Source organism: Capsicum annuum, chromosome 3 (assembly GCF_002878395.1).
Source record: "Capsicum annuum cultivar UCD-10X-F1 chromosome 3, UCD10Xv1.1, whole genome shotgun sequence".
NCBI classification, from domain to species: domain Eukaryota; kingdom Viridiplantae; phylum Streptophyta; class Magnoliopsida; order Solanales; family Solanaceae; genus Capsicum; species Capsicum annuum.
The window spans coordinates 243,483,238-243,507,068 of NC_061113.1; the positions used below are offsets into that span (position 1 = coordinate 243,483,238).

At 34.3% G+C, this 23,831-nt stretch overlaps 4 protein-coding genes across 6 annotated transcripts; 3 read left to right on the plus strand and 1 right to left on the minus strand.

Annotated features, from left to right (window-relative positions):
* The first annotated feature begins 1,726 nt into the window (after positions 1 to 1,726).
* LOC107862668 (UPF0235 protein At5g63440) lies at positions 1,727 to 6,119 on the plus strand. 2 transcript variants are annotated; one of them, XM_016708297.2, is made up of 7 exons: positions 1,727 to 1,991; positions 2,887 to 3,001; positions 3,577 to 3,730; positions 4,060 to 4,156; positions 4,733 to 4,821; positions 4,933 to 5,001; positions 5,945 to 6,119. In XM_016708297.2, the coding sequence occupies exons 1-7, from the start codon at positions 1,877 to 1,879 to the stop codon at positions 6,002 to 6,004; spliced, it is 699 nt and encodes a 232-aa protein (XP_016563783.1). In that variant the 5' UTR covers positions 1,727 to 1,876; the 3' UTR covers positions 6,005 to 6,119. The 2 variants fall into 2 exon arrangements, with proteins under 2 accessions (XP_016563783.1, XP_016563784.1); XM_016708298.2 differs by having other exon boundaries at positions 1,742 to 1,991; positions 2,901 to 3,001.
* Positions 6,120 to 7,119: 1,000 nt separating this feature from the next.
* LOC107862666 (ubiquitin-like modifier-activating enzyme 5) lies at positions 7,120 to 13,392 on the plus strand. The gene is made up of 14 exons (XM_016708294.2): positions 7,120 to 7,477; positions 8,649 to 8,717; positions 8,797 to 8,910; positions 9,423 to 9,551; positions 9,758 to 9,826; positions 10,673 to 10,825; positions 11,040 to 11,076; positions 11,166 to 11,248; positions 11,483 to 11,557; positions 11,900 to 11,974; positions 12,253 to 12,339; positions 12,432 to 12,547; positions 12,666 to 12,712; positions 12,916 to 13,392. Exons 1-14 carry the CDS (start codon positions 7,388 to 7,390, stop codon positions 13,050 to 13,052), a joined length of 1,281 nt encoding a protein of 426 aa, XP_016563780.1. The 5' UTR covers positions 7,120 to 7,387; the 3' UTR covers positions 13,053 to 13,392.
* A 331-nt stretch (positions 13,393 to 13,723) lies between these two features.
* LOC107862667 (deoxycytidylate deaminase) lies at positions 13,724 to 17,895 on the minus strand. 2 transcript variants are annotated; one of them, XM_016708295.2, is made up of 9 exons: positions 17,507 to 17,895; positions 17,329 to 17,404; positions 16,134 to 16,173; positions 15,301 to 15,359; positions 15,192 to 15,229; positions 14,914 to 14,989; positions 14,688 to 14,741; positions 14,128 to 14,229; positions 13,724 to 13,997 (listed from the first exon to the last, which is right to left on the minus strand). In XM_016708295.2, exons 1-9 carry the CDS (start codon positions 17,695 to 17,697, stop codon positions 13,941 to 13,943), a joined length of 693 nt encoding a protein of 230 aa, XP_016563781.1. In that variant the 5' UTR covers positions 17,698 to 17,895; the 3' UTR covers positions 13,724 to 13,940. The 2 variants fall into 2 exon arrangements, with proteins under 2 accessions (XP_016563781.1, XP_016563782.1); XM_016708296.2 differs by having other exon boundaries at positions 14,914 to 14,977; positions 17,507 to 17,890.
* Positions 17,896 to 21,138: 3,243 nt separating this feature from the next.
* On the plus strand, positions 21,139 to 22,811 carry LOC107862665 (stress-associated endoplasmic reticulum protein 2). Its single transcript, XM_016708293.2, has 3 exons — positions 21,139 to 21,385; positions 22,050 to 22,206; positions 22,611 to 22,811. The coding sequence occupies exons 1-3, from the start codon at positions 21,383 to 21,385 to the stop codon at positions 22,655 to 22,657; spliced, it is 207 nt and encodes a 68-aa protein (XP_016563779.1). The 5' UTR covers positions 21,139 to 21,382; the 3' UTR covers positions 22,658 to 22,811.
* Positions 22,812 to 23,831: the final 1,020 nt, after the last annotated feature.

The following is a 23,831-nucleotide window of genomic DNA, read 5'->3' on the forward strand; positions in this document are numbered from 1 at the left end:
TCAAAGGTCCACCACAAATTGCAAGTGAATAAAACCACTCCTTCGAATCTACAGCATAAGAGTCAAACACTAAACATTCGGGCAGCACATCTTTTCCTTTAACGTATATATTTTTGGCACTTAAAATACATGAAAAATGAATACAATTAGAATATATGTGTTACCATAAGTACAAAAATGACAAAATGAAAAGCTTAAAGATAGTAAACCTACCATTTCAACGTATTCAATCCACACTCGATGAACGCCCAAAAATCAGTGTTCAAGCTCGACAGATTATCAAATGCTTTAATATCACAGATGAAATGATGCTTCTGATAAAAAATGGATTGCGAAGCATCCGAATCAAAATCTGCCACATATGGTACCTAATTTCGTCAAATTTCCAAAAAATCCTTTCTCTAACAATGACAACTGTATGTCATCCAAAAAGCTCGTTATCGTTGTATGATAATTTGAATCTCCTCTCCAATGAGGGTCTGACTCGATTTATCTTGCTAGACATGATTATCAAAATCTGTAGAGTTATAAAGATAAAAACAACTATCAAATTAAAAATTAACAAAAAAAATAAGAATCAAGCTGCAAAATAAAATTTATTGGACAAAAAAATTAACCCAATGGGTTCACAAAACACCCAAAATCTAAATCTAAACAACCTGCTGACTAGACAATATGAGATCAGTGAGTAGAGAAACCACCCAAATCGCATTTTCATCAAGGAGATATAGATAGAAAAAATAGAGTTTATAAATTAATCTATACATTATAGAATGTGATTCACGGAAAAGAAAAGTGATTTTCAGCACAAAAAAATTACTAAGTAACAAATACTTCAAATGCATGCAATCAGATTAAGATAAAATGAGAGAAATTACCTAAAGTGCAGAGAGATGAATGGCAAAATCAAAAACCCTAAAGTTAGAATGCAATTATACCAAAGTAAGAGAGAAATACGAAGTTCAAGCTTTGAGATGAACTTTTTTTGTAGCTTTATGAAATTTCTCGTCACCTGAGCTTATTACAATGGGTAAAACATGAAAATAAAATTAAAGAAAAAAATAAAAATTAAAAATAATAAAAATCACAATAATAAATTTAAAGGAAAAAAAAGTGAAAAAAAGTAGAATAATAAAAGTAAAGAAAAAATTAAAAAGTGAAAATAATAAAAAATAAAATTTGAGAGATAAATGAGTATGGAAAGATTTAAAATATATTTGAGGTGTGGAGGGGTAAAATGATACTTTTAGTATATTAAAAAGTAAGGAAGACTATTCTTTAAAGACATTTTTATTTGGGGTCAAATATCTAAAATCACCCATATTTGAATCTATGACATGCAATTTCCTGAACGTTAAATTGCCTCATTTTTAAAATATAAAGCACACCCTAATTTAACCTATCCAATTCGACCCGACTCCATAAAAACACACACTAGGGCTCGTTTAGTTGAGAAAGAGTTATCCCGAGATAAGTAATCTCAAAACTAGTTATCCCGAAATTTATTATTCGATCATATATATGAGATAATCTATTCCATCACTATTGTGTAAATGATAAGATAAATAGTCACGATACTATCTAATAACTCACACCAAATACAATAAAAAATAATTCTTTATTTTATCTTGAAATTATTTATGCCTTGTACCTCACACCAATCCTCCCAAAGGAATGGATGGAGTACCATAAAAATTATGGTGTTCTATTTGAATTTTTTTACTGTAAATAAACTTGGGAAGCGAACTGTTCAAACAGGAAAACAACTAGGGCTAAAGTAGAATTTATTTGGAATATATCCAAGGATCTGACATAAAAAATTTTAAAAAATAAAAAGAAATCCATCGTCTTCTCCGGCAGTGTACTTGTGGAGATAATGCCGAAGAGAACAACGCACACATACTCAAGCGAAGACGCAGTACCGGACGGTCCGAATTCCGATCTGTTCGTCTATTACTGCAAGCACTGCAGTTCTCATGTCCTCATCTCCGGTTCGCATTCTCCCCCTATTCATTCCTTCTACTTTCTCAATTTTCAATTTTTAGTAGAAAACTTTGTATTGGAGTTGCTTTATAGATTTTTAGAATTCAGGTGTGGATGTTTGGAAGGAATCAATTGAATTAAGCTTAAGCTGAACAGTTTTGAAGAGTCAATTAGGTAGAAATCTCCTGTTGAGAAGTTCATCTGAATTATCGAGTTATTATGTTATTGTAGTGCTTATTTGTTTGCCTTTTTTTGGTTCTATGGTGAATATGATACATGCTACATTGAACCTGTGTTGTTGAAGGCGTGGTTGAGTGCTTAGTCCTGTGTTGTCGAGTTATTATGCTTAGTTGAGTGCTTCGCGTCGCTTAATGTGCGCTTCAGTCTTGTAATCAAGGTTCAAAAGCATACTTTTCTTTGCCAATGAGTCTCTTCTGAACAAGTGACAGTAAATAATTGATATTTTACTTGATCATAATCTTTTTTCCGAGTTCTTTGTTCATATATTTGTCATTCATGCTTGTAATTATTAGTCTTGGACTAATCATATATTTGTATATGTTTATTTTTTAAACGATTTATTCGTGCTTTGTGCTTAAAGCTCCAATGGGGCTTTTTTGCACTTTTTGCTTTTGATAGCACGGCAATTAACTTTGAGAATATCTACTTTCCAATATCATTCGTTTCTTCAAATTTGGGTATGCAATGAACTGTAGTCTTTGGCTGTGTGTGCACGGATTAGATGTGAATAGGTGCTGCATAACCCTTTCTTGTTATTGGCATATTGGTGTAAGATTTCCATCCGATTATTCGAAGAATGAGAGAGGAGTTATTGTTATTTTTACTATATTATGGCGCTAATGCCAATCACAGGGCATTCTCCTTGCTAAAGTGTTGTTGTAGATAATCAATTGCAGAAAATGCCAAAAAGGAAAACCGACAAAGCATATGTATTGGATAAAAAAAAATATCTTGCAAGACTGAGTGTAGATGATGCGGGAAAAGTTCTTCTAAAACGGTAATCTTTCTGCTCCGGTAAAATTTAGTTTATTGATGTTACTACCTTTACCAGTACATGAAATCAGCTGTATGTAAGAAAGGTAAAACATTTTGTGTCAAGATTACAAGGTGTTTTCAGTTTAAAATGGAATTCCTTGCTCTGTTTGAAAAGGAAGTGCGGCTAGATGCTAACTGTAAGACTTAAAAAGAAGCTGATATAATCCAGCAGTGATGAACTTATTGTGGAATGCCATAATTGGAAGTGTTGCAAAAGGTCTATATGAGTTACTGGCATACATAAATAGAATGGTCATGGAGAATGTGCAGACCAAAATTATTATCAATGGGGAACCACAAAAATGGTGAATAAAATACAGTCAAATGTCAGTTAGAGAAACTGAACTAACCTGGACTAAATTACTTTGTCTTCCGATGAACTTTGTCGGCTGGCCTTTTGCAGTGTCTATCCATTATTATCTAGAAATTAGCTTATGTCTCTTTCGTCACTGGAAAAGAACTTTCTTATTGATGACTGATATGTGTAACAGTTTAATACGAAACATTCTTTTGAATCCTTCTGCTTTTGCTTTAAAGTGGTGAAGGGAAACTGGAGAAGCAGTTTCGGATGTCCTGTAAGGGTTGTGGCCTGTTTGTCTGCTATCGGGCAGAGGAAGATCTGGAGACTGCATCCTTCATATATGTAGTTGATGGGGCACTTAGTACTATTGCAGCTGAGACAAATCCACAGGTATTATATCTTTACAGGTTTTGTTGTTATTCACTTCCTGGCTGAATTACATAGTTATGCCCACATATTCTCTGTATTTGCAGCAAGCCATGAAATTGATTGTTGTCTGGTTTCTTGAAGATCTTTTCCGCATTAGTTTGTGTAATCTTTCTGTATTCTATGTCTCTTGCTTGTTTGTAAGATCATGTAAAATCTTATGCTTTATTCTATCACAGAATGCTCCTTCTTTTTTCATTTATGGTAGGGGAGAGTCTTATATGTCAACTTATACGCATGTTCTTCCAGATACAGATATACCTTAGGAATTAAAATTTCCATGTTGTATGTAGGATGCTCCTGTACCACCCTGCATCTCACAGTTAGAAGGTGGCCTTGTGCAAGTGGCGATAGAAGTCGAGGATCGTGCCCAACGGTCAGCAATTACAAGTAAATAATCTGTCAATGATTTTTTGGAAATTAGACACTCTCATTTGCTGCAATTCCTTTAGAGTTGGGAAATAATTTGTCGACTGAACAATTCTACAGATGATTAAGTACACTTAATAACTATTCCTACTCTTCTGCTAGTTGTAAAAATTGAATTTAGTGGTTGTACTGGTAAATTATCTTTTTTGGCGTCGATATTGTTGTCTCAGGTGATCAAACTCAGAACTTTCATACTTTTTTTTAAAAAAAAAAACTCATAACTTTCATATGGAACTGGCTCTGTGGTGGGAGGATAGAGCAAGTTTGTTCGGGGTCAGCTTTATTGTATCACTATCAGGGTCAACTCTATTGTAAAGTAGTCATTTGATGAAAAAGAAAAATGGTTATATGATAATAACAGGGTCAACTCTGTTACAATGATATGCTTTCGGACTCGGAAGAAGACTCTCTTTGGATGTGACTTGGGCATTTTCTCTCCTTGTCTTAAGAATGCACTAACGTTAATCAACTTACTTAGAAGAAGTGACACTTCTAATATCTTCGAAAGAACCTTATTTGACATTTATATTGTTATAGGAGTGAATGCAGATGATGTTCGAGTCACTGTAACCGCACCTGCAACTCGTGGGGAAGCTAACAATGAACTTTTGGAATTCATGGGCCGAGTATGCTGAACATTTTTGTTTTTGACTCTTTGCAAAACTATCAAATTTGAGTACGTAATTTAGATACTTTGCTGGTTCATTCGCTGAACCTGGGATTTTCTGTTGACGCAGGTACTGGGTCTGAAATTATCTCAGATGACTCTCCAAAGAGGATGGAATAGCAAATCAAAGCTTCTTGTTGTAAGTCCAAATTAACACTTCTTGCTTTACAGTGTTGTTGCTCCATACACACTTCTACTATTTTCTTTATTTAACTTTTTTTTTGGTCAATTTCCTCTTTGGTTTAATCAAACTGTAGATATTCTCTAGTGCTAGTTTCGACATCAAAGCACTTACTATTTTCTTAAAAAAAATGTAAATATTTTCTAGTTCCTTTGAAAAATAAAGCCATGTCTCTTATCAAAAAAAAAAAAAAAAAAAAAAAGGAGAAATAAAGCCATATTTCGACCCTGTATAGATCTTGTGAGACACTGAGCATGAGTCTTCCCTGCTAATTGCTATCTTCGGCATGCGTAGTATGGCTATAGTGTCAAGTTCCGAGGCTTAGTGTAACAGTGAACTGAATATCAAATTCAATAGAAGCTTCGCTGAAGAGTATTTGCAGGATCAAAATTCTGGATGCCTTTGAATAATTCCTGGTAAGCAGCATGACAAGAGGATTTAGGCATGTGTCCAGGCTATGTTGCTCGGACTCTTCAAACATGCTGACGGGTGTGTCGGATCCTCCAAAATAGTGTGTTTTTGAAGGATCCGACACAGGTGCGGCAACTTTTTTAGAGAATTCGAGCAACTTAGGTGTCAGGGGTGGCTGTACATCGACGAGATTTTCAGTTGTAAAGGGACAAATTGAAACATCAAAGCCCATAGACATTAATAAATTTTTTTAAGGGAATTGCTTAGCGGTGCTGGGTATGTTGTTGGAATTGCTTAGTGGAGTGTTCATTCCTGGCAAGGACTTCGATCAATTTCATAAGTGAAAAGCTTCAGTCACAATTTTTGTACTTTGAAAACACAAACTATAGTACTAAATCCTTCCATTGTGACACAAGATACATTTTGGGTTCGCATATTAATAGTTATTTCTAAGTCGACTTCTCACTGAATTTTTTTCGCACTGCATCAGGTGGAGGATTTGACAGCTAGGCAAGTATACGAAAAACTCTTGGAGGCTGCCCAACCTTGAGATGACTCATGGACCCTAGTAGTTTTGCTTGTCATATTTATCCATGTTTGTAACATTGGATTTTCAGTTTCACAAAATTGAACTCAGTATCTATGCATCTGCTGTTCTGATCTTACTGGAAGTTCTTGTTTCCTGCTTAGCAATATTTACCTGCAAGGGTTCTTCTTCCCATTACCAGTTTTTGGGGAATGCTAATATGTGCCTACAAATGTCTTCGTTTTGTAGTCTTTTTTAATCGGAGCTGAAAATTTGTCCTGTGAAAATGTTTTGCTCTTGCTGATTTTTGTTTTAGAAAATCAGCACAAGCCATAATCAGAAGCAAAGGAAACTGGTTCCCAATGTCAAATACAACTCGAAATATTGTATTTGAAATTTTCATGCTCAAATACTATTTTCAAATTAAGTGATTTTTTTCAAAAGAAAATAGTAGAGTAATTCTCATGACCAAATGAATGGCCAATATTCATCCTTTTATTTGTACGAGGCTAAGCGATGAGATTGCACTGCTTGTATGGACAATAGTTCCAAACTTCATGTATTCTGCACGTGAAGCACGAGTAAAAAGATGAAAGCTAAGAATAATGCATTGTAGTTGTTAGTATATGACAATATACCCAATAAAAATCTCGTAGAATGACAATAAAAACAACAGATTATGATAGACATTATTAGTAAAAGACTAAAATACTATATGGCTAGTACAACGAGATTAACTGCAAAAAATAAAATAATGTTGTACATACAATAAAGGGAAAGAAAAAAAACACGAGCAGTTTTTATTTCCATTTTTAGTTTTCTTAGTATAAGAAAACGAAAGAAGACCGGACCGGTGCTTAAAATTTGAAATTACAATGTCGTTTCGTTGGAAAACAAGTTATTCCGAAATTAGTTATTTCACTCCTTTTAAACTACAATATCGTTTACAAGGAAAACAAGTTATTCCAAAATTAGTTATTCCACCATCAAGAAGGAACAAGAAAAATATTATAATTCCGACATAACTAATACTGAAATGAGTTATTCCATTCATTTTATCTCTTCTAATTTAATCCCAAAATTAATTCTTCTTAGACCTCCTACCAAACTATACCCCGGTCTTAACAAGCCAAAACATTTGATAGGGAGGAATATGTAATTCCATCTTTCAAGGAAAAAAAAAAGGTCAAGAAGGGGAAAAAATAAAAAAAAAAAGGAAAGAATTGAATTCCTTTCCGTAAAATGGAAAAGGAAATTCGATATGATGGATTGGGATTTTATGATTCCAAAACCTTAAGAAAAGCTAATTGCGGTTACTACTAAGATATAAGATTACAACAACATTCACAGATTAGCTTTTAAAGCAAAACTACTCATAGCAGAAAAATTATCAAATCGGTGAAAATAATGGAGGCGGAACTCAAAGAATTGGTGAATGATCTTCATTCTCTCAAGAAATCAATCTCAAATCCTTCCCATCTTGCCCTAATCGACAAGGTACTTTCATATATCCAACTACATTCCTTTCCCTTTTTTTTTCTTTTTGCTAATCGTCAACTTGTTCACACCTACAACTACATTGCTTTTCTCGATTGGACAACTTTTTTTTTAATCTATTAGTTAAGCGTTTATGTTTTTTTTGAACCACTTAATTGGCCTAAGTTCAATGGTAATGTGAATTATTCAATCTCGTAATTGTTAAACCCCAATGTTAACTTCAATTCAACTGGATCTACTGTCAAAATGAAAAAAAAAGTATTATGGGGCCAATTGATTGAATGCTGGTTCAAGGGCAGGGTGCACTAAAGCCCCCAATTATGCACGTCCGGGGAAGGGCTTGGACCACAAGGGTCTATTGTACGCAGCCTTACCTTGCATTTCTGCGAGAAGGTGTTTCCATGGCTTGAACGTGTGACTTCCTCGTCACATGAAAACAATTGATTGAATGCTGGTTATGTTCAGAATTTAGGTTGCCTAGGTCAACACCGATTCAATAAGTCATTCTTTTGATGCATTGGATATGCAGTTTATTGGACTTACCTGCAATTGGAATGTTGGGCAGTGTTTTTGATTTTTCATAAATTGCCTGCATTAAGCATTGCAGTTTCATAGAAAAAGAAGAGGATTTCTAGGGTTTTTTTGTTTGTTTGGAATAATTTGAATTTAAATGGTTAATTATGGTCGGTGAGGTTTCATCTAGCCGACCCAAGCTTGTTCAAAATTGAGGCATAGTTGTTGTTTGTAAGCATCACATTTGTTTCAATGTATTTATAAAGGTATCCAAGCTCACACCCTTCATAATATTTATGCTATATAGGCATTGGTTCATGCTTTTTGCTATGTAGGTGTCCTTCATGTTTACTTCATATTTGTAATGTGAAATGCATATATTTGCCATTTGATATCCCTCACGATTTGCTTAAAGTAGAAACATTATTGGGCTGGATTTTGTTTTTTCACATGCACTTTGTTTGTTTGATCGTCTGAACCTACATGAACCTTAAAGACTCAAGGAGGAGAAACTCCGTCAATGGTTTTTTTATAGAATTTACTGCAGTATTTGTTAAAAATATCACCATATCTTTCAAATGCCACTAACCTTCAATCTTTTATTTTCATGTCTGGTCATGAGATTTTGATATATTCTTCTCTTTGGTCATATTTCTAGATGCATTTGCATGCTGAAAACATCGCTACTCTTGAGAAGTCAGGAACTACTCGCCGTTCAAAAGTCAAGGTTAGTGTATATAGTCATATTGTCATTGGAATTAACTAAGAACTTTAGTCAAATAACAACACGATTGTGATGATGTCAGGACATGAGTGCTGAAGTTATTGATAGCAATCCCTATAGCAGGCTTATGGCACTCCAGAGGATGGGTATTGTGAATAATTATGAAAGAATACGAGAATTCTCAGTTGCCATAGTTGTATGCACTTTATCTCCCTCCTTGTGTTAAATTCTGTAGTTATAATGTTATAGAACTGAATGTTTACTCTCCAGTATTGTTTTGCATGTGTCATGACTTCTCATTATGCTGTGACTGCAAAAGGGCTTAGCTCCCTAGTTAAGACCTAGTAACTGCAAAATCTTTAGTATGTCCATCAAGCCATCAGAATAATTATTTAGACTTCACTCTTTTTAACATGTATTTGAGTATTCTATATTTTACTTTAGACTAGCATAGAAAGCCTCTGCTAGTCCTCGATATTTAAATGCTCATGATTTTGCAATTTCTTCATGACAGGGCATAGGGCCCTAGTTAAGACCTAGTAACTGCAAAATCTTTAGTATGTCCATCAAGCCGTCAGAATAATTATTTAACTTCACTCTTTTAAACATGTATTTGAGTCTTCTATATTTTACTTTAGACTAACATAGAAAGCCTCTGCTAGTCCTCGATATTTAAATGCTCATGATTTTGCAATTTCTTCATGACAGGGCATAGGTGGTGTTGGCAGTGTTGCGGCTGAGATGCTGACAAGGTGTGGCATAGGTCGTCTTTTGTTGTATGATTATGACAAAGTGGAGTTAGCTAATATGAATAGGCTATTTTTTCGCCCAGAGCAGGTGTTTCTAGAAATATTCTTATTTCCATTTCCCCTTGTGTACATATCTAGTAGCTAGTGAGCGATGACATTTCAATATTGATATTTTGTTTTGCTGAGCCAAAGTTTTTTTATATTTTTCTAACATGATAAGGTGGTATCTTTGTTTTATTTATAAAGAACTTATCGCTTTCGCATTTAACCATACAATTCTAATGTCACTTCCAGGTTGGTATGACGAAGACAGATGCTGCTGTACAAACTCTTTCAGAGATAAATCCTGATGTTGTGCTTGAGGTAGGATTGTTTCCAATCATATCCATTCCTGAAGATATGATTGGAAGACATAAATGCCATGTTCGTTACCAGTTTCCAAAAAAGGGCATAAATGCCATGTTCTTGTAAAATCAACTGTTAATTACTCTTAAACGTGTTGCTGTTTTTTGAACTAGATTTTCTTTAATTGGAGGTGAGGTCTTAAGAAATTAGGACGCTTAGAATTTTGGCTCATATTCGACGAAGAAAACCTTCTCTTTCAGTATCCTTCTTATTTGTCTATTAGTATTTGTCTATTAACTTAAGTATCAATTCTATTTTATGTCTTTTTATCCGTTAGGTTGTGAGTATGATGACTTCACAGTGTTTAGGTCGTGAGCGTGCTGTTGACTTCTTCAAGTTTCTACTGGTCCCTGGAGCCTGGATGTATATAGTCTTTTCTTCAGTGGACTGCGCTAGAAAAATTGATCCAGACCATTTATGGATAAAAATATAACCCCATCCCACATCTAGAACTTGAAGCATGAAAGAAGCCAAAAATCCGTACTTTCAAGTCCCATCTCTTTCTCTCTCCCTATCTGGACCATGTCCAGTGCATGTGTTACCGGCTTGTGTTGCCTCAGTTGAAGACTTAGCATTGTTTCTGCTTTTACATACTGCATGACTGTGTATACCCATCCTAAAAGGTTGTTGGAAGTTTGTAGGATTTGAACGTTAAATTATTTAGTGTGGGTTGCTTGTGACATTTCTTTGCTAATGTTGTTTTACACTTTTACTGTATAATATGCTTTTTCTCCCGCATCTTTTTATTTCTTATGGTTTCCTCCATCTTCCTCTTATTCTCATTTAACTGGGTTGTCTTTGTAGAGCTACACATTGAATATCACAACAGTGGAAGGTTTTGACACATTTATGTCAAGTCTTACAAATAAATCATTCCAGCCAGCTAAGAGTGGTAGTGGGGTTGACCTCGTCTTGAGCTGTGTAGATAATTATGAAGCAAGGATGGTGGTAAATCAGGTGAGCAAATATCTACTACCTAAAATTCGAATTAATGGCCAGTGTGCGTTTTCATCCCTTAATTCCTCTGTTTGGAAGTATCTCAAAACTTGTTCTTTTCACAAGTATCCAAGTACTTCTTTAATCTGTATAAAATAAAGTTTATTTGATATTAGGTCTTAGGCTATTCGTTTGTTTGGTAAATTTGCCCACTAAGTAAATCATCGTAATGCAGGCCTGCAATGAATTAAACCAGACATGGATGGAATCAGGTAAGTGGCTGAATTTCAAGTTATATTTTTTGTCTTTCATGTGCGTCAGGGTACTCTGAAATAAACCATACATGGATGGAATATGGTAGGTGTATCTGAAGATGCTGTGTCAGGTCACATACAATTGCTGATTCCTGGTGAAACTGCCTGCTTTGCATGTGTGCCTCCTTTGGTATGTTTAGTGATTGAAATTTTCCCTAATGGCTTCAATCAAGGAGCACCAATCCTTACTTGAAGTGAGACTTGATTTCTGCAACAGTCCTCTATAACAAGCATAAGCTTAAGTTTGAGAAAAGTTATGAAACTACTTTGTTCTACCAAATTTCAGTTTTCTGTATGAATTCCAACGAAGATTGCTTTCAAGTAAACCAAATAATTCGCTGTAATGGAATACTTGTGCCTTTAGGTTGTAGCCTCTGGAATTGATGAACGGACCCTAAAGCGTGAAGGGGTTTGTGCTGCATCTCTACCTACTACAATGGTATGAAAAAACTTCACTCAATTATTTGTCTGTTCCCTTTCTCTATTAATTTTATGCATGGCAAGTTCTAAGTTCTCTGCCTGAAGATCACCATGTGAAATACTTTTAAATGATAGACAATTATAAAAAGAAACACTGGAAGTTTTGGTTGATGTTTGGTTCTTCTCATCTTTAAAATTGTCGTCTCTCTCTTTATAGCCCCATCTGCTGCTAATTTGGTGGCTTTTCTCATGTTCAATTCCCACTTGGTTTTGAAGAATAATATGAACTTATTTATGATTGATTGAAGCTGTATTACAAATTTGTTATTTGATTTCTAAATTAATATTCCGTCTTTGATAGGGAGTTGTTGCTGGACTTTTAGTTCAGAACACCTTGAAATACTTGTTGAAGTTCGGACAGGTGTCGCGATATCTGGTAAATCTTGCAATTTCTTCCCCCCAATAAGGAATGTTTATCACACTAAAGTTCTTTTTGGGTCTTTTTTCAACTCAATGTTGACTTGAGTTCCTTCAAGCCTTTGAATATGGAGTACTTTCTCAATCATTCCCTTTTATTGTGTATTCATCCTTAACAAATAACTGATTAAGCGGAGGAGTGAACGTTCCTCCTAAAAGGAGGACAAGGTGAACGGAGAAATTAAGTGTAGCAGAACACCTTTGATCTTTATAGTTTCTTTCTTGTTGCTTGTGTAGGGTTACAATGCCCTCAAAGATTATTTTCCAACAATGGAGATGAAGCCAAACTCACAATGTTCAAACGCTGCTTGTTTGGAACGACAGGTATAATGGCCATGGTCATACAAGTGAGGACGAATCTTTATTGGATATTCAGTTAAAAGTTTTGACATTTTATGTTGCACTCTACTTTGCAGAAGGAATACATCCTTGCAAAGCCTACCAGGGATGCTGCTGCTAAAGCAAAGGCAGACAAGGAAGTTTTATCAGCAGCACAAAACCCTGTTCATGCAGATAACGAGTGGAACATAAGGTAAGCTTCACAACTTAAACCAAAAAAAAAAATTTAAAAAAAAAAACAAATGCCTCGTATTGGTAAAAAAGACTTTAATAACTGTTTTTGATTTTGTTGTTGTCTTATGATTTTTCAGTGTTGTTGATGACGAGGAGGTGGCTGGTGCCAGTGGGGGAAATTCAGGTTTTCAGCCGCACCGATAAGCATATTTTGCATTATAGCCTCAAGTTATCTGCTAATTATTTGTTCAAACAAGAAGTTATTGCTCACTTAATTTCTTTGATGGATCATAATGCGTAACTTTAAAAACGAAGCCCAAGTTTAGCATGAAAATATCACACTCGGTATATAATAACTTTGAAATGTATTGTTTATTTTTATTGTAGGTGTCCTTCCTGAAGGTATTGTTCATGAGCTGCCAGTAGCTGATGAATACCCAAAACCACCTGTCACAGAGACTGTTGGTCCTGCAGATGACCTTGAAGAGCTCAGAAGGCAACTTGAGGCCCTTAACGCCGATTAGATTACTGAAATACAAAAAGGGACTTGTTGAAGATAAAAGAAGAACTTGCTCTAAGTTGCAGATGCTCATGTAAAATTAAGCTTGCTGGTGTGAGCTTTGATACACCTGAATTTTGGAGGCATTTATTTTTTTGGTCTGAATGGATAGACAGTGAAAAGTTGTTCCTATTCCCAGCATGTGGGATTGAAGACACTTAAAAGACAATGAACTAGTCTATACTGCAACAACTTACTGATAGGGATCGAGTTAGCATTGTATTACTAAAAGGTCAATCAAATATTGTCCCCATTTCATTTCTAGAAATTTTGAATGCCTGAAGGTGGTGTTGATACATCCTAAACAATGTTGCCGCATTCTTTCTTTTATCCATCTTTTTTGTCAATTGAAATGAACTGAAAAGTGCCAACAGATTCCAAGTTAATGCAAGCTGATTCTCTATCACTACAGGCTTAAGGAATGAATTGTTTCAATCAATTGACATACGAGAATCTGATTACAACTGGATCCACATAAGCATGTTTTTCTATTTTAAGCTCCTAACGAAATGGATACATAACAGCGTACGACTACACTTTTTCTCTATAAAATCAATTCACTTTGGAACTAAAACACCTGTTATAGTTGCTTAATGGGAAGTTGACTCATCATCTTTACGGTAACCAGTCGAGGTGTTCTATGGAATTCTGAGAAGTTTCAGTTTCGAGTCTTATAAAATGAGCAGTTACAAACATTGGTACACGTCTCAAGAGGTGGAACACCTTACATAGTAAATTGAGAGTTCTCAACCCTCTTAGCAGGCATTAGCTAAGATACATCAATCTTCAATCTTTTACCCAAGAGAAATGCATGACACATTAAAGCCGAGAGAAGAGTGTATCATAGGAGTGTCTATAGTTCTTCAAACTTGATTGAGATCTCTTTCATCTGTGGTTGATGCTTCCTTACCTACAATTTGGATTTAAAGAAGTTCACAAACCAAAATAACTGATATATGCTGCTCCATTTTTCACCAAGGATTATAAGTACAGAGAAGAAATCATTTTTTGGAGAGGAGTTTGACACTAAAAATACTTACTTTTATGCCAGCCATTGACAGAAGTTTGTGGGAAGCAACATAAGCCGTGTCAGAACCGTCTAATCTCTTCTCCACAAAATAAATAACCTCTGAAACACCAGACTGCAAATACAGATATTTGTTAAGTATAAATCAATGGAAAACCAAAAACGGAAGGTGGAAGATGAAGAGATTTAAAGTTAATTACAAACCTAATTCCCAGTGCATTAAACTTTATATCTTGATAAAGTAACAAATGTGCCTACTTATATCTGTATTTATCTCGATTTTGCAAGGGATTGTGAGCACAAAATCCTGATGCAAGTTTTTCCACTTCAAAAGTGAGATGTAAACTCTTTTGCAAAAACTGTTCAATAGCTTTCCACTAATGGGAATCTAACGATTTGTTGTCTTCACATAATTTCTGCTAGAGCATGTGTCTCACTGGAAATTTATAAAAAGTGAACATCCAAAAAAAGCTTAAGCTCCCAAACAGCAGCAATCTTCCATATTATCAACATAGTAGAAAATGTTCTTGTGAGTGCTATAGATATGTCGAGGTCATATAGGATCAGACTTACTTGAATGATAATCTTTGCGCATTCATTGCAAGGAAACATTGTCACGTAAAGCCTCTGTATAATAGTTGTAAGACGTATTCTGTGAGATAAATGGCAAAACGCAGGCCAGATAAAATAGTTCCCAACTGACTTGATTAGAAAAGAGGCTGTCTAGATACGGAAAAAAGGGGGATTGGCAGTGACAGGAAGTCAGGGTTATATTGCACAGGTCAAGACCGAAGCTAACCTGTCCTTCAGCAGATGCATGATTTGTATTCAGGATGGCATTAACTTCAGCATGACAAACATAACTGCAAAGAGAACTGGTAAGCTTGATATGAGGCAGGTTCATCAAACGTAGATTGAGCAAAACTTTTTTCTTGTATGAGACATTGGTATGACTATTGTTGTTCTTGAAATAAGTTAGTATGACTAGTATGGTAATTACAAATTAACAAAACGATATTATGTAGGCTACGTACGTAAATTGCATATAAGAATGTCTCAGAGAAGCTTATTACTTACGGATACTTCGTCTCCAAAGGATTCCCATTTTTAGATTTCTGAAATGTTAGAAATTAGTCAGAATCACAATGACGAAAAAAAGGATATTTTCTCTAAGAACGCTAACAACCTTTGCCCAAGGAAGCTTGTCATCTGAACAGCCACGTGGGAACCCATTGTATCCAATGCCTGGCTAAAAGTAGAGCATCAATTAGATGGAATCTAATAACCTATTGGCAATGAATATTATGCCCAACTGTGTCAATTCTAGAAATCATGTAATTAGCCTAATCAAACATTCATGTAGTACAGGGAAAACACATCAAATAAAAATTACCCATACGAAGAAGACAACAAATCAGAGAGTCAAAGATGGACTTCCAACATCAAACACTGATCCATCTCAAGTGAAAAATTCACAATTATATCCCATGTGTCGCGATGTGGCCAATCTATTCTATGTCAAGTGATATAATCCAGATAGAGCATATATTGAATTATACTAACTATTGTGCAAAGACTAAAGCAACTTAAGAGGGGCAACTGACGACTCGCGTCTTGCAAATGCTTGCAGTTTCTAACAGAGCACTTCAGAATGGTGAATGCAGCTTAGTTTACCTCCCTACTATTGCAGAAGTAATCATATCAATGTCATCTTTTCTGCTCATTTTAAACCAATATGACATATTAGATGACTCATTCAATAGAATGGCAAAGTATTAGGATCATCATCGTTCTCAAATCAAGAAATGATTAATGACAGTATCTTAAGTGAATACAACCAAATATTGAGGTATTAAGTGAATCAACTAGTTCATCTATCTTTGAGCTACTCCAGCAAGACAATCAGATCATTTTATGCAGTTCTTCCTAATGATATAGTTTGCACAATAAAACTTAATGAAATGAAACATTTTTCAGCTATCAATAGACAGATCACTGATTCCATCAAATATATCTCACCTAGTATTACGTAATTTTGACTCACCAAACATGCTCCAACCTGACAAACATCCAAAAGAGGGTTAGTTCCAAGGGAGCTTGTGAAAACTGAGTCAAGAAAGCTAACCTCGAAGTAGAAATAAAGCAGTAAAAAGTGGAAATATCATACAATAGAATCAGAGCAATTAACTAGAGCACCATTGTCTAGTTTTCTTATCAGTATTGTTATTATTACTCTCCTACTATCTTATTCTTCGATTTTAGTATCACGTGTTGTCTCTTTGACTTCAGTTATCATATTATTTTGTTGTTGCCACCGTCCTCTTCTCCACTGCTTTCAGTATGGCTTCTTAATTATTGTATTTACTTTAAATACTTGATTTTATATATGTTTTACTTGATCTGAGAGTTTATCAGAAACAACCTCTCTACCGTTGTTCCCAAGGTAGGGGTAAGGTTGCGTACACAACATGCTCCCCAACCCCCACTTGTGGTATGACACTGGGTGTGTGGTTGTTGCATTTAACTAGAGCACCATGAACAAGAGTCATTTAGATAAGTACAGCTTAACATGCTACTGTATATAAATAGCTTCATTCAGCTGGAGGGAACCCAATCATCGCTCATTATTAGATAACCTTTTCTATCGTGAGGTTAAAATGTCAACAACCACTTATAACTACTTTGGTTTCACCTAAAAGGCAGAATAAATAAGAAATACTAATCAGTAGCTTTTCTTCCAGAATTGGAGCTTTTAGTTTGTGTATCATCTGAAGACAACTCAGTATTTCCTATTCTGTTTAAGAAAATAGTCCATTCCTTCTTTTCTATTTAGGAAGGACTCTTCTTAATAACGTGGATCCATCAAATTGACAAAGTGAACGCAGTGAAGAGTGAAGTATATGTAGCTACCTCCATTTCAATTTGTTTGTCTTACTTTCCTTTTTAATCTGTTTTAAAAAGAATATCTCTTTCCTTTTTTGGCAATTCTTTAATTCGATTTTGCATGTGTCATGCTTAAGACAACAAAATTAAAGGATATTTTGATATATTCTTTACTTTCTTAAACTCCGTGATAAGTACAAACTAAAACGGAGGGAGTAGATTTTGGCAATACTATACTTACATTCAACAAACACGTGGTGTATAATTCCAATAATACAACTTCAAATTCATAAAAAAGCTAAAAATCAATTCACAAATTATATACTAATACCTGCCTGTTTGGATCCTTAGACCTTTGAGCAGATAAAAACGCAATCGCCATAAAATAATCATCCCACGACAAATACCTACACTCACAAAAACCATTTTTCGCTTACTATTTTTTCAAAATAAAAGCGAAATACATAAAATTCAGTACTGAAATCAATAAAAACAACAAATCTACAAACCCTAATCGTTTGGAAGGATCAAATGGGTTTTTCGAAGACGATTTCCGTTGCTGTGAACGATCGACTCCCGAACTATCCGAGTCAGTAACAGAAGGCCTTTTGGGATTGAAGAAGAAGCGAATGGTCATAGCAGAAGCAAAGGCGCCAATTACTGCGGCAGCTGACACCAGCGTTAGCTCTCTCGAATTCATGGCTTCTCAGTGAAATCTCTTACAGTAGAAGCCAAATCGAAAGGTATTTTTTGCTTGCGGGATAGTGTATATAACAGTCTATGTTAGTGATGGTTTTATTTCGCGCCAAAATTGTACCTAAAGAAAAAGAAGAATAAAAACATTATGAAATAAGATGGATGAATGAATATTTAATTTGGTCCCTCACAACTGATAGATCTAACTCACAGTTATTTTTTAATCATCCCTCACAACTTACAGATCTAACTCACAATTCTTTTTTAATTGCTTAAAATATAAATTGTGTTGTCAATTATGAATTTAAATATAAATAAATAAAACAAATAAAAATATAATATGACATCAACTATAAAATACAAATATAAAACAATTATATAAAATACTAGTGTGAATTGTATAAAATATAACTGATGTTGCAAATTATAAAATATGAATATAAGTGTGAATTATAAAATACAAATACAAATGTTAACTATAAAATATAAATACAAAAATAATTATGTCAACAAATACAAAAATAAGAAAAAAGTGAAACAAAAGAAAAAAGAAAAACTACAAAAAAAAAATAGAAAAAAAAAACAAAAGTTAAAGATGCAAGGGAGAGAAAAGGCAGAATTCAAAAAAGAAGATGAAAAAAAACAAGTAAAAAAAATAACAATAAATACTATAAATATAATAAGTGATTAAATATTTTCTTCATCGTTCATGACTTGGGCCTCATTTGTTTGCACTTAACGAATGTCTGAATCTGAATGATTCAAACTTAAACCATTAAGTTCATTTGTTTTTCATTAAGATAATGACTCTTAATAGGTCTAAATATGTCATAATCATTCAAATCTGAAATGAAGTCTTAATCATTAACAAATATTCTTGTGTTTGATAATATTCATCATCACTCTATTCATGATTATATTCGAACCCCTTCGATAAAAAAATATACTATTTATACATGATTAAAATTATTTTTTATGTGGTTATAGTAGATGTTGAACCCTTCGATTTAGTTTTCTTTAAATATTAAACCCCTTACTAAAAATCTTGGCTCCACCTCTAACCATCACTAACCACCTCTGTCACTACCACCATTGTCAACCACTACCTAGCCACCAACCACCACCATCACCAACCACCTCCAATATTCATGATCATAATTGCTACTAACCACTATTTTCAGCTAGTACCATATCTACCACCTTCATTATTTTAATTATATCTGCAGTTATTACCACCGTCAACGCCAACACCACCACCATCATCATCAAACACTATCAACTAATCCCAGCTACTAACCAACTCATGTGTCAAAGCTAACGTTACCATTAATTATCACTAACACATCATCATTATCCATACATTGTACGACGATGACCACCACCGCCATTGTCACTGGTGTCGCCACCTCTACCACCGCTTCAACCAACATCATCGCTACAGTATATTTCTACTAATAATCATCGGTATCATCACAGCTAACAACAACTCCAAATACCATCAACACATCGTCAATTATCATGCATTTATTTTTTAAGCTATCACAATCAACACCTCCAACTACTAACATCAACCAACTTCACATCACTATCACTACCAATCGTCACCATCATAACAGTCACTACAATACCAAACATCTCCATCAACAAAACTATCACCACCAACATTACTAATCATTAACATAAATACAAACCATCTCCATTATCACTAACAAATCTAAATATTTTTTTCAATTAAATAATAATTTTATTGTATTAAATTAAATATTTTTATAATATATAATTATTTTTTATTTGAATTACATTTTTTATTATATATGTAAATAAATAAATTTTGCATATTCAGATATTGAAAACAAATAGTCTTAACCATTAAGTTTTCAAATCTGAAGACAACATCCTAATCATTTAGATATACATTTAGATTCAGACGTTTGAATCTCAATAAAAATAAATGCAACCTTATACTCGATTTAGTCATATTTTAAAAAAATAAAAAATACAATTATAATAGAAAAAAATGAGGGAAAATGAAAAAAAAAAAAGTGGATGCGTGAGATAGAAGAAAAAAAAAGAAATAAATAGAAATAAAAATTAAAGACATTTTATTTTATTTTTTTTAAAAAGAGAGGTTTGTGAATTATAATTTTGATTTAGACTAATAGTACTCACATTTTTGCTGAAACATATTTCAGCAATGTTTCGTGACATGTTGAAGCTACATCAACCCCACCCAAAAAAAAAAGGCTGAATGACCTCTGAATTTTTCGACTTTTTTCGTATTGACACTTCAATTAGGATATGTATCTCTTGAACCCTTTTATCATTAACAAATTCTGTCGATTAAGCACAATTGCTGAATGACGCTGACATAGTGCGACATGTATAATACACTCTCCTAAAGGAGATTGAAAAGTCATAATTTACTGTAATTTTCTTCTTCTTTTTTTAATTTCTTTTTTCATATTAGTAGACGGCAAAATTCTCAACATTATAATTGTTTTTTAATAGAAAAATTCAGCATTAAAAATTGATATTGGTTGGTGAAAATTAACGAAGGAACATGTAAATATAGAGAAAAATGATTGTTTTTTGGTGACGTGGATGATGATTTTAAATTGGTCTCACCATCAGCTCGTCGGAAAATGAGTTGGAAGGCAATGCTGGTGTTTCGATGGTGATTTAGTGGTGTTGGGAGCGTGATTAATCGTGTTGAAATAATTTTTTCGGTGAATTTTTCATCAAAAAAATAAGATATGAACACTGCAACACCACCAAAGTTTTAGTCGCATCATTCACGAAGCCAAAATGCATAATTCGATTAACAATCAACATTATAGGGGAGGCTATTGTTTCTAAATGAATTTTGGTTGTTTGGAACAATGCGCCTGTAGGTAAACTTTTATGGGCAACATTGAAATTTTCTTCCTTTAATGATTGTTGGGTGTTATTTTAGTGAAAAATGGAGGAGTAAAGGTAAATTTTAATAGTGAAAAATTAGAGGAAGAAGAGGACAAAAAATATTTTTTTTTAAAAATAAATTATTATTGTTGCTTGTTGTACATGAATGCATGTTGAATTGATATTTTTTTTCTTGATTATTGGGTGTTGTTTTGATGAAGAAATAAGAATTGAAAATAAGGTTTAATGGTGGAAGAGTAGGAGGAAGAAGAAGTTAAAGAAATAAAATTATTTTTTTTTTTTTTAAATCATTTTTTATAACATGTAATTTTACTATTGATTATAATTTTCATGTCATAGCAAGTAAATTTTACGTATCAAATTTAATTTAAAATTATGTAATTTATGCTTAATTGATACTCTATATTTTGTGCATGAATAAAGAATTTAATAAGTGTACGGGCTAATTGAGGTGCAATACAAAAAAAAAAAGTTTTAAAAGTTCAGGGTCTGTTCCTGCCCCCCCCCCCCAAAAAAAAGACATGTTACAGCTAGCCAATCATTTTGGGACAGGTAAGCAGTGCTACGTGGTTATTCACCGCCTTCTCCAATTAATGGCAGGAGTGTGGCGCGTTTTTCGTGTGACTCCCGTCCTCGACTTGTTCGCCCCACCTATAAAGAGTTCAACAAACAGTTGAAATTCAATTAATTAACAGGAAATAAATTGGGGCACAACAATAATTCTCTCTCGCTATCTGCAAATTTTCATATATTAGGGATTTTCCTTAACCATGGTAAAATATCAAACTTGAATCTCTTGTTTACTTTTTCTATTTGGTGTGTTAATGTCTTTTTCTTGCTTGTGGCTCATTATTTTGTTTAATTGCTGTGATCCATGTTGGGCGATTTCATGATTCAATTGTGTCTTTTAGGTCAAAACTGTGTCTTCCAAGAGAGCCTTAGATCTGACGATAAAATTTTTAAATCAATGGACAAAATCCAATGATAAACTTATTATGTAATTGGATAACTTGGAAATCATGCAGACAATTGGTGACTAAACGGGTCGGGCCAGAGGTGGTTTTGTAATTCCAGGACATAAAAAATTCCCTGAATTTGTTTAATTTATCAGAAAGAGAGGTGTGGAATACAATGGTTTAAGCTATTAGCCATCCAGGTTGTTTAAATTGTTGAATCAGCATTAGGCCTCCATAAAATGCTGGCAATGGACAACATTGATTTAGGATTACAAAGGAGGGAGATCATATATATTGCTAGACCAGAGGGGTGAACTCAGCTATTGCGTATTTGTAACACGGATGTTCAGAATGGCGAGCTTTGATTCTTGTCCTGTCCTGTTATAGACTTGGTTGGTTGCTTGTTGAAAGCTGGCTATCCTCTCTTTTCAAAATGTGGGTGGTTTGAACAAGATTTCTTTGTTTTGTTGCATTTGAGCAGACTACATCAAGGCGTCTCGCTGATAGGAAGATCGAGAGGTTTGAGAAAAACATTACCAAGCGAGGAGCTGTTCCTGAAACTACCCCTAGGAAGGGAAGCCAATATCCTGTTGGCCCCATCTTGCTTGGCTTCTTTGTCTTTGTTGTCATTGGCTCATGTAAGATCTTCCTATAACTTCCTCTCTCCTATTTTTTGACTTGATATCTGTGGCATTAAACTACAAGTATCTTAGCTCTCTCTTATCTTAAAAGACAAGTAACAAGAACATCAATATCTATATTATATTCCCACCATTCTAGAATCTTAACAAGGCCTATATCCATAAATATAGAACAATGTATGTCAAACTGTCTTCATCTATGAGATATTATTGTTCTTTTTTGCACTTTCAGTTCTTTCATGTTACCTGACATCCCCTCGATTGGAGTTGCGGCCTTCTTTCCTTAAAAAAAACTGTATTCATGTCTTTCTTTCATGTCACCTAGGTTCCCACATGCATACTTCTTTGCTTTTCTGTTGTGCTCTTTTTGGTTGAATTAATCCTTCTTTCTCCGATTCCAGCTTTGTTCCAGATAATAAGGACAGCAACCAGCGGGGGTATGGCTTAAGCGTAAAAAGTTATACAAGTAGCGGTGATGATGGGCTATGCCTGGTTGTTGCAGTGTTGTGTTTCCTCAAAGTTTAGACCAATGTAGGAATTGAAGAGAAACTTCTGTAGGAATTATGTTTTTCATTTATGAGACTCAAATATAAATTTTCTCATGTCTCCTGTGGTTATGTTTGTCTATGTTCTGCACAGTTATCCTTGCCTAGTTTGGTTATGTTTGTCTGTGTTTTTCATTTACGAGTTCTAATTCATGGTTCATTTTGCTTAGTAAGTTCTTAATTGATTATTCGTGCATATTCAATGAAATTTTTAACCCATGGTTTGGCAGAACAGTAAGAATATCGGTAATAACCAATAAAAACATTAAAGCAGAAGCTGAATTGAATAATGAAATAAATATTCTAAGAAATCTAATCAACAACAACCAAATCTGATATCACAAGCCTAACTATAAGTCTTAAAAGCCTCTACTGAGAAGAGTTGCTGGGACAAGCCTCCAGCTAACAATAACTGTGGACTCATCAAAACTATTGCCGATGATATGGTAAGAGATCGTACTACCAGCGATCTGATGGTGAACATCAGAACCTATATTACAAGACATTATATCACAAAGGAAAGCATGCGATTAGTACTTTGAATGTAATGAGTACGCGAGATAGGAAAATAATTGGTATAAGCTGAATATGGTACACATAACATATAAACTAATGCAAGACCAAGTAATGAACATGTTCTGCAATATGAACTGAATAACTGAATACAAGGTCATGCAAGAATTTGAATTGTAAACTGTGCACTGTGGGAGCTACCAATAATCGACATGCCCCAATCTGACCTAAACGGGGTTTAACCTGTAACTCCAGCTAGAAGGTTGTTTAGTACCTTGCAAAGGTACGAACATTGACTGGCATGGATCCACTAGACCCATGTTCCAAAAGGATTAAGGTGTCAAGCCTGTTCTGATGGGTGACCCTTTAGAACCTACAGTGGCGTCGTAGTTCTGGGCACGGATAAGTCTCATCCCTGCGTTCACTCGGTACTAAATAATACTCCCAATTGAATGACACTGATAACTGTAATGCTCAATGATAATAATAATAATCTGAAGACTAAAATAAATGTATTATCTGAAAGCATTCAAAACATGTAAACTGGGGAATATAACATCCAAA

Coding starts and splice junctions, on each gene's coding strand:
- LOC107862668 (XM_016708297.2), top strand. CDS start 1,877: ATGCCGAAGAGAACAACGCACACATACTCAAGCGAAGACGCAGTACCG. Junction 3,731..4,059: donor CAGCTGAGACAAATCCACAG/GTATTATATCTT, acceptor TGTTGTATGTAG/GATGCTCCTGTACCACCCTG. Junction 4,822..4,932: donor TTTTGGAATTCATGGGCCGA/GTATGCTGAACA, acceptor CTGTTGACGCAG/GTACTGGGTCTGAAATTATC.
- LOC107862666 (XM_016708294.2), top strand. CDS start 7,388: ATGGAGGCGGAACTCAAAGAATTGGTGAATGATCTTCATTCTCTCAAG. Junction 9,827..10,672: donor ATCCTGATGTTGTGCTTGAG/GTAGGATTGTTT, acceptor TTGTCTTTGTAG/AGCTACACATTGAATATCAC. Junction 11,077..11,165: donor CCAGACATGGATGGAATCAG/GTAAGTGGCTGA, acceptor GGAATATGGTAG/GTGTATCTGAAGATGCTGTG.
- LOC107862667 (XM_016708295.2), bottom strand. CDS start 17,697: ATGAATTCGAGAGAGCTAACGCTGGTGTCAGCTGCCGCAGTAATTGGC. Junction 17,405..17,506: donor GATCCTTCCAAACGATTAGG/GTTTGTAGATTT, acceptor TTGTGAGTGTAG/GTATTTGTCGTGGGATGATT. Junction 13,998..14,127: donor TGTCAATGGCTGGCATAAAA/GTAAGTATTTTT, acceptor TCCAAATTGTAG/GTAAGGAAGCATCAACCACA.
- LOC107862665 (XM_016708293.2), top strand. Junction 22,207..22,610: donor CTTTGTTGTCATTGGCTCAT/GTAAGATCTTCC, acceptor CTCCGATTCCAG/CTTTGTTCCAGATAATAAGG.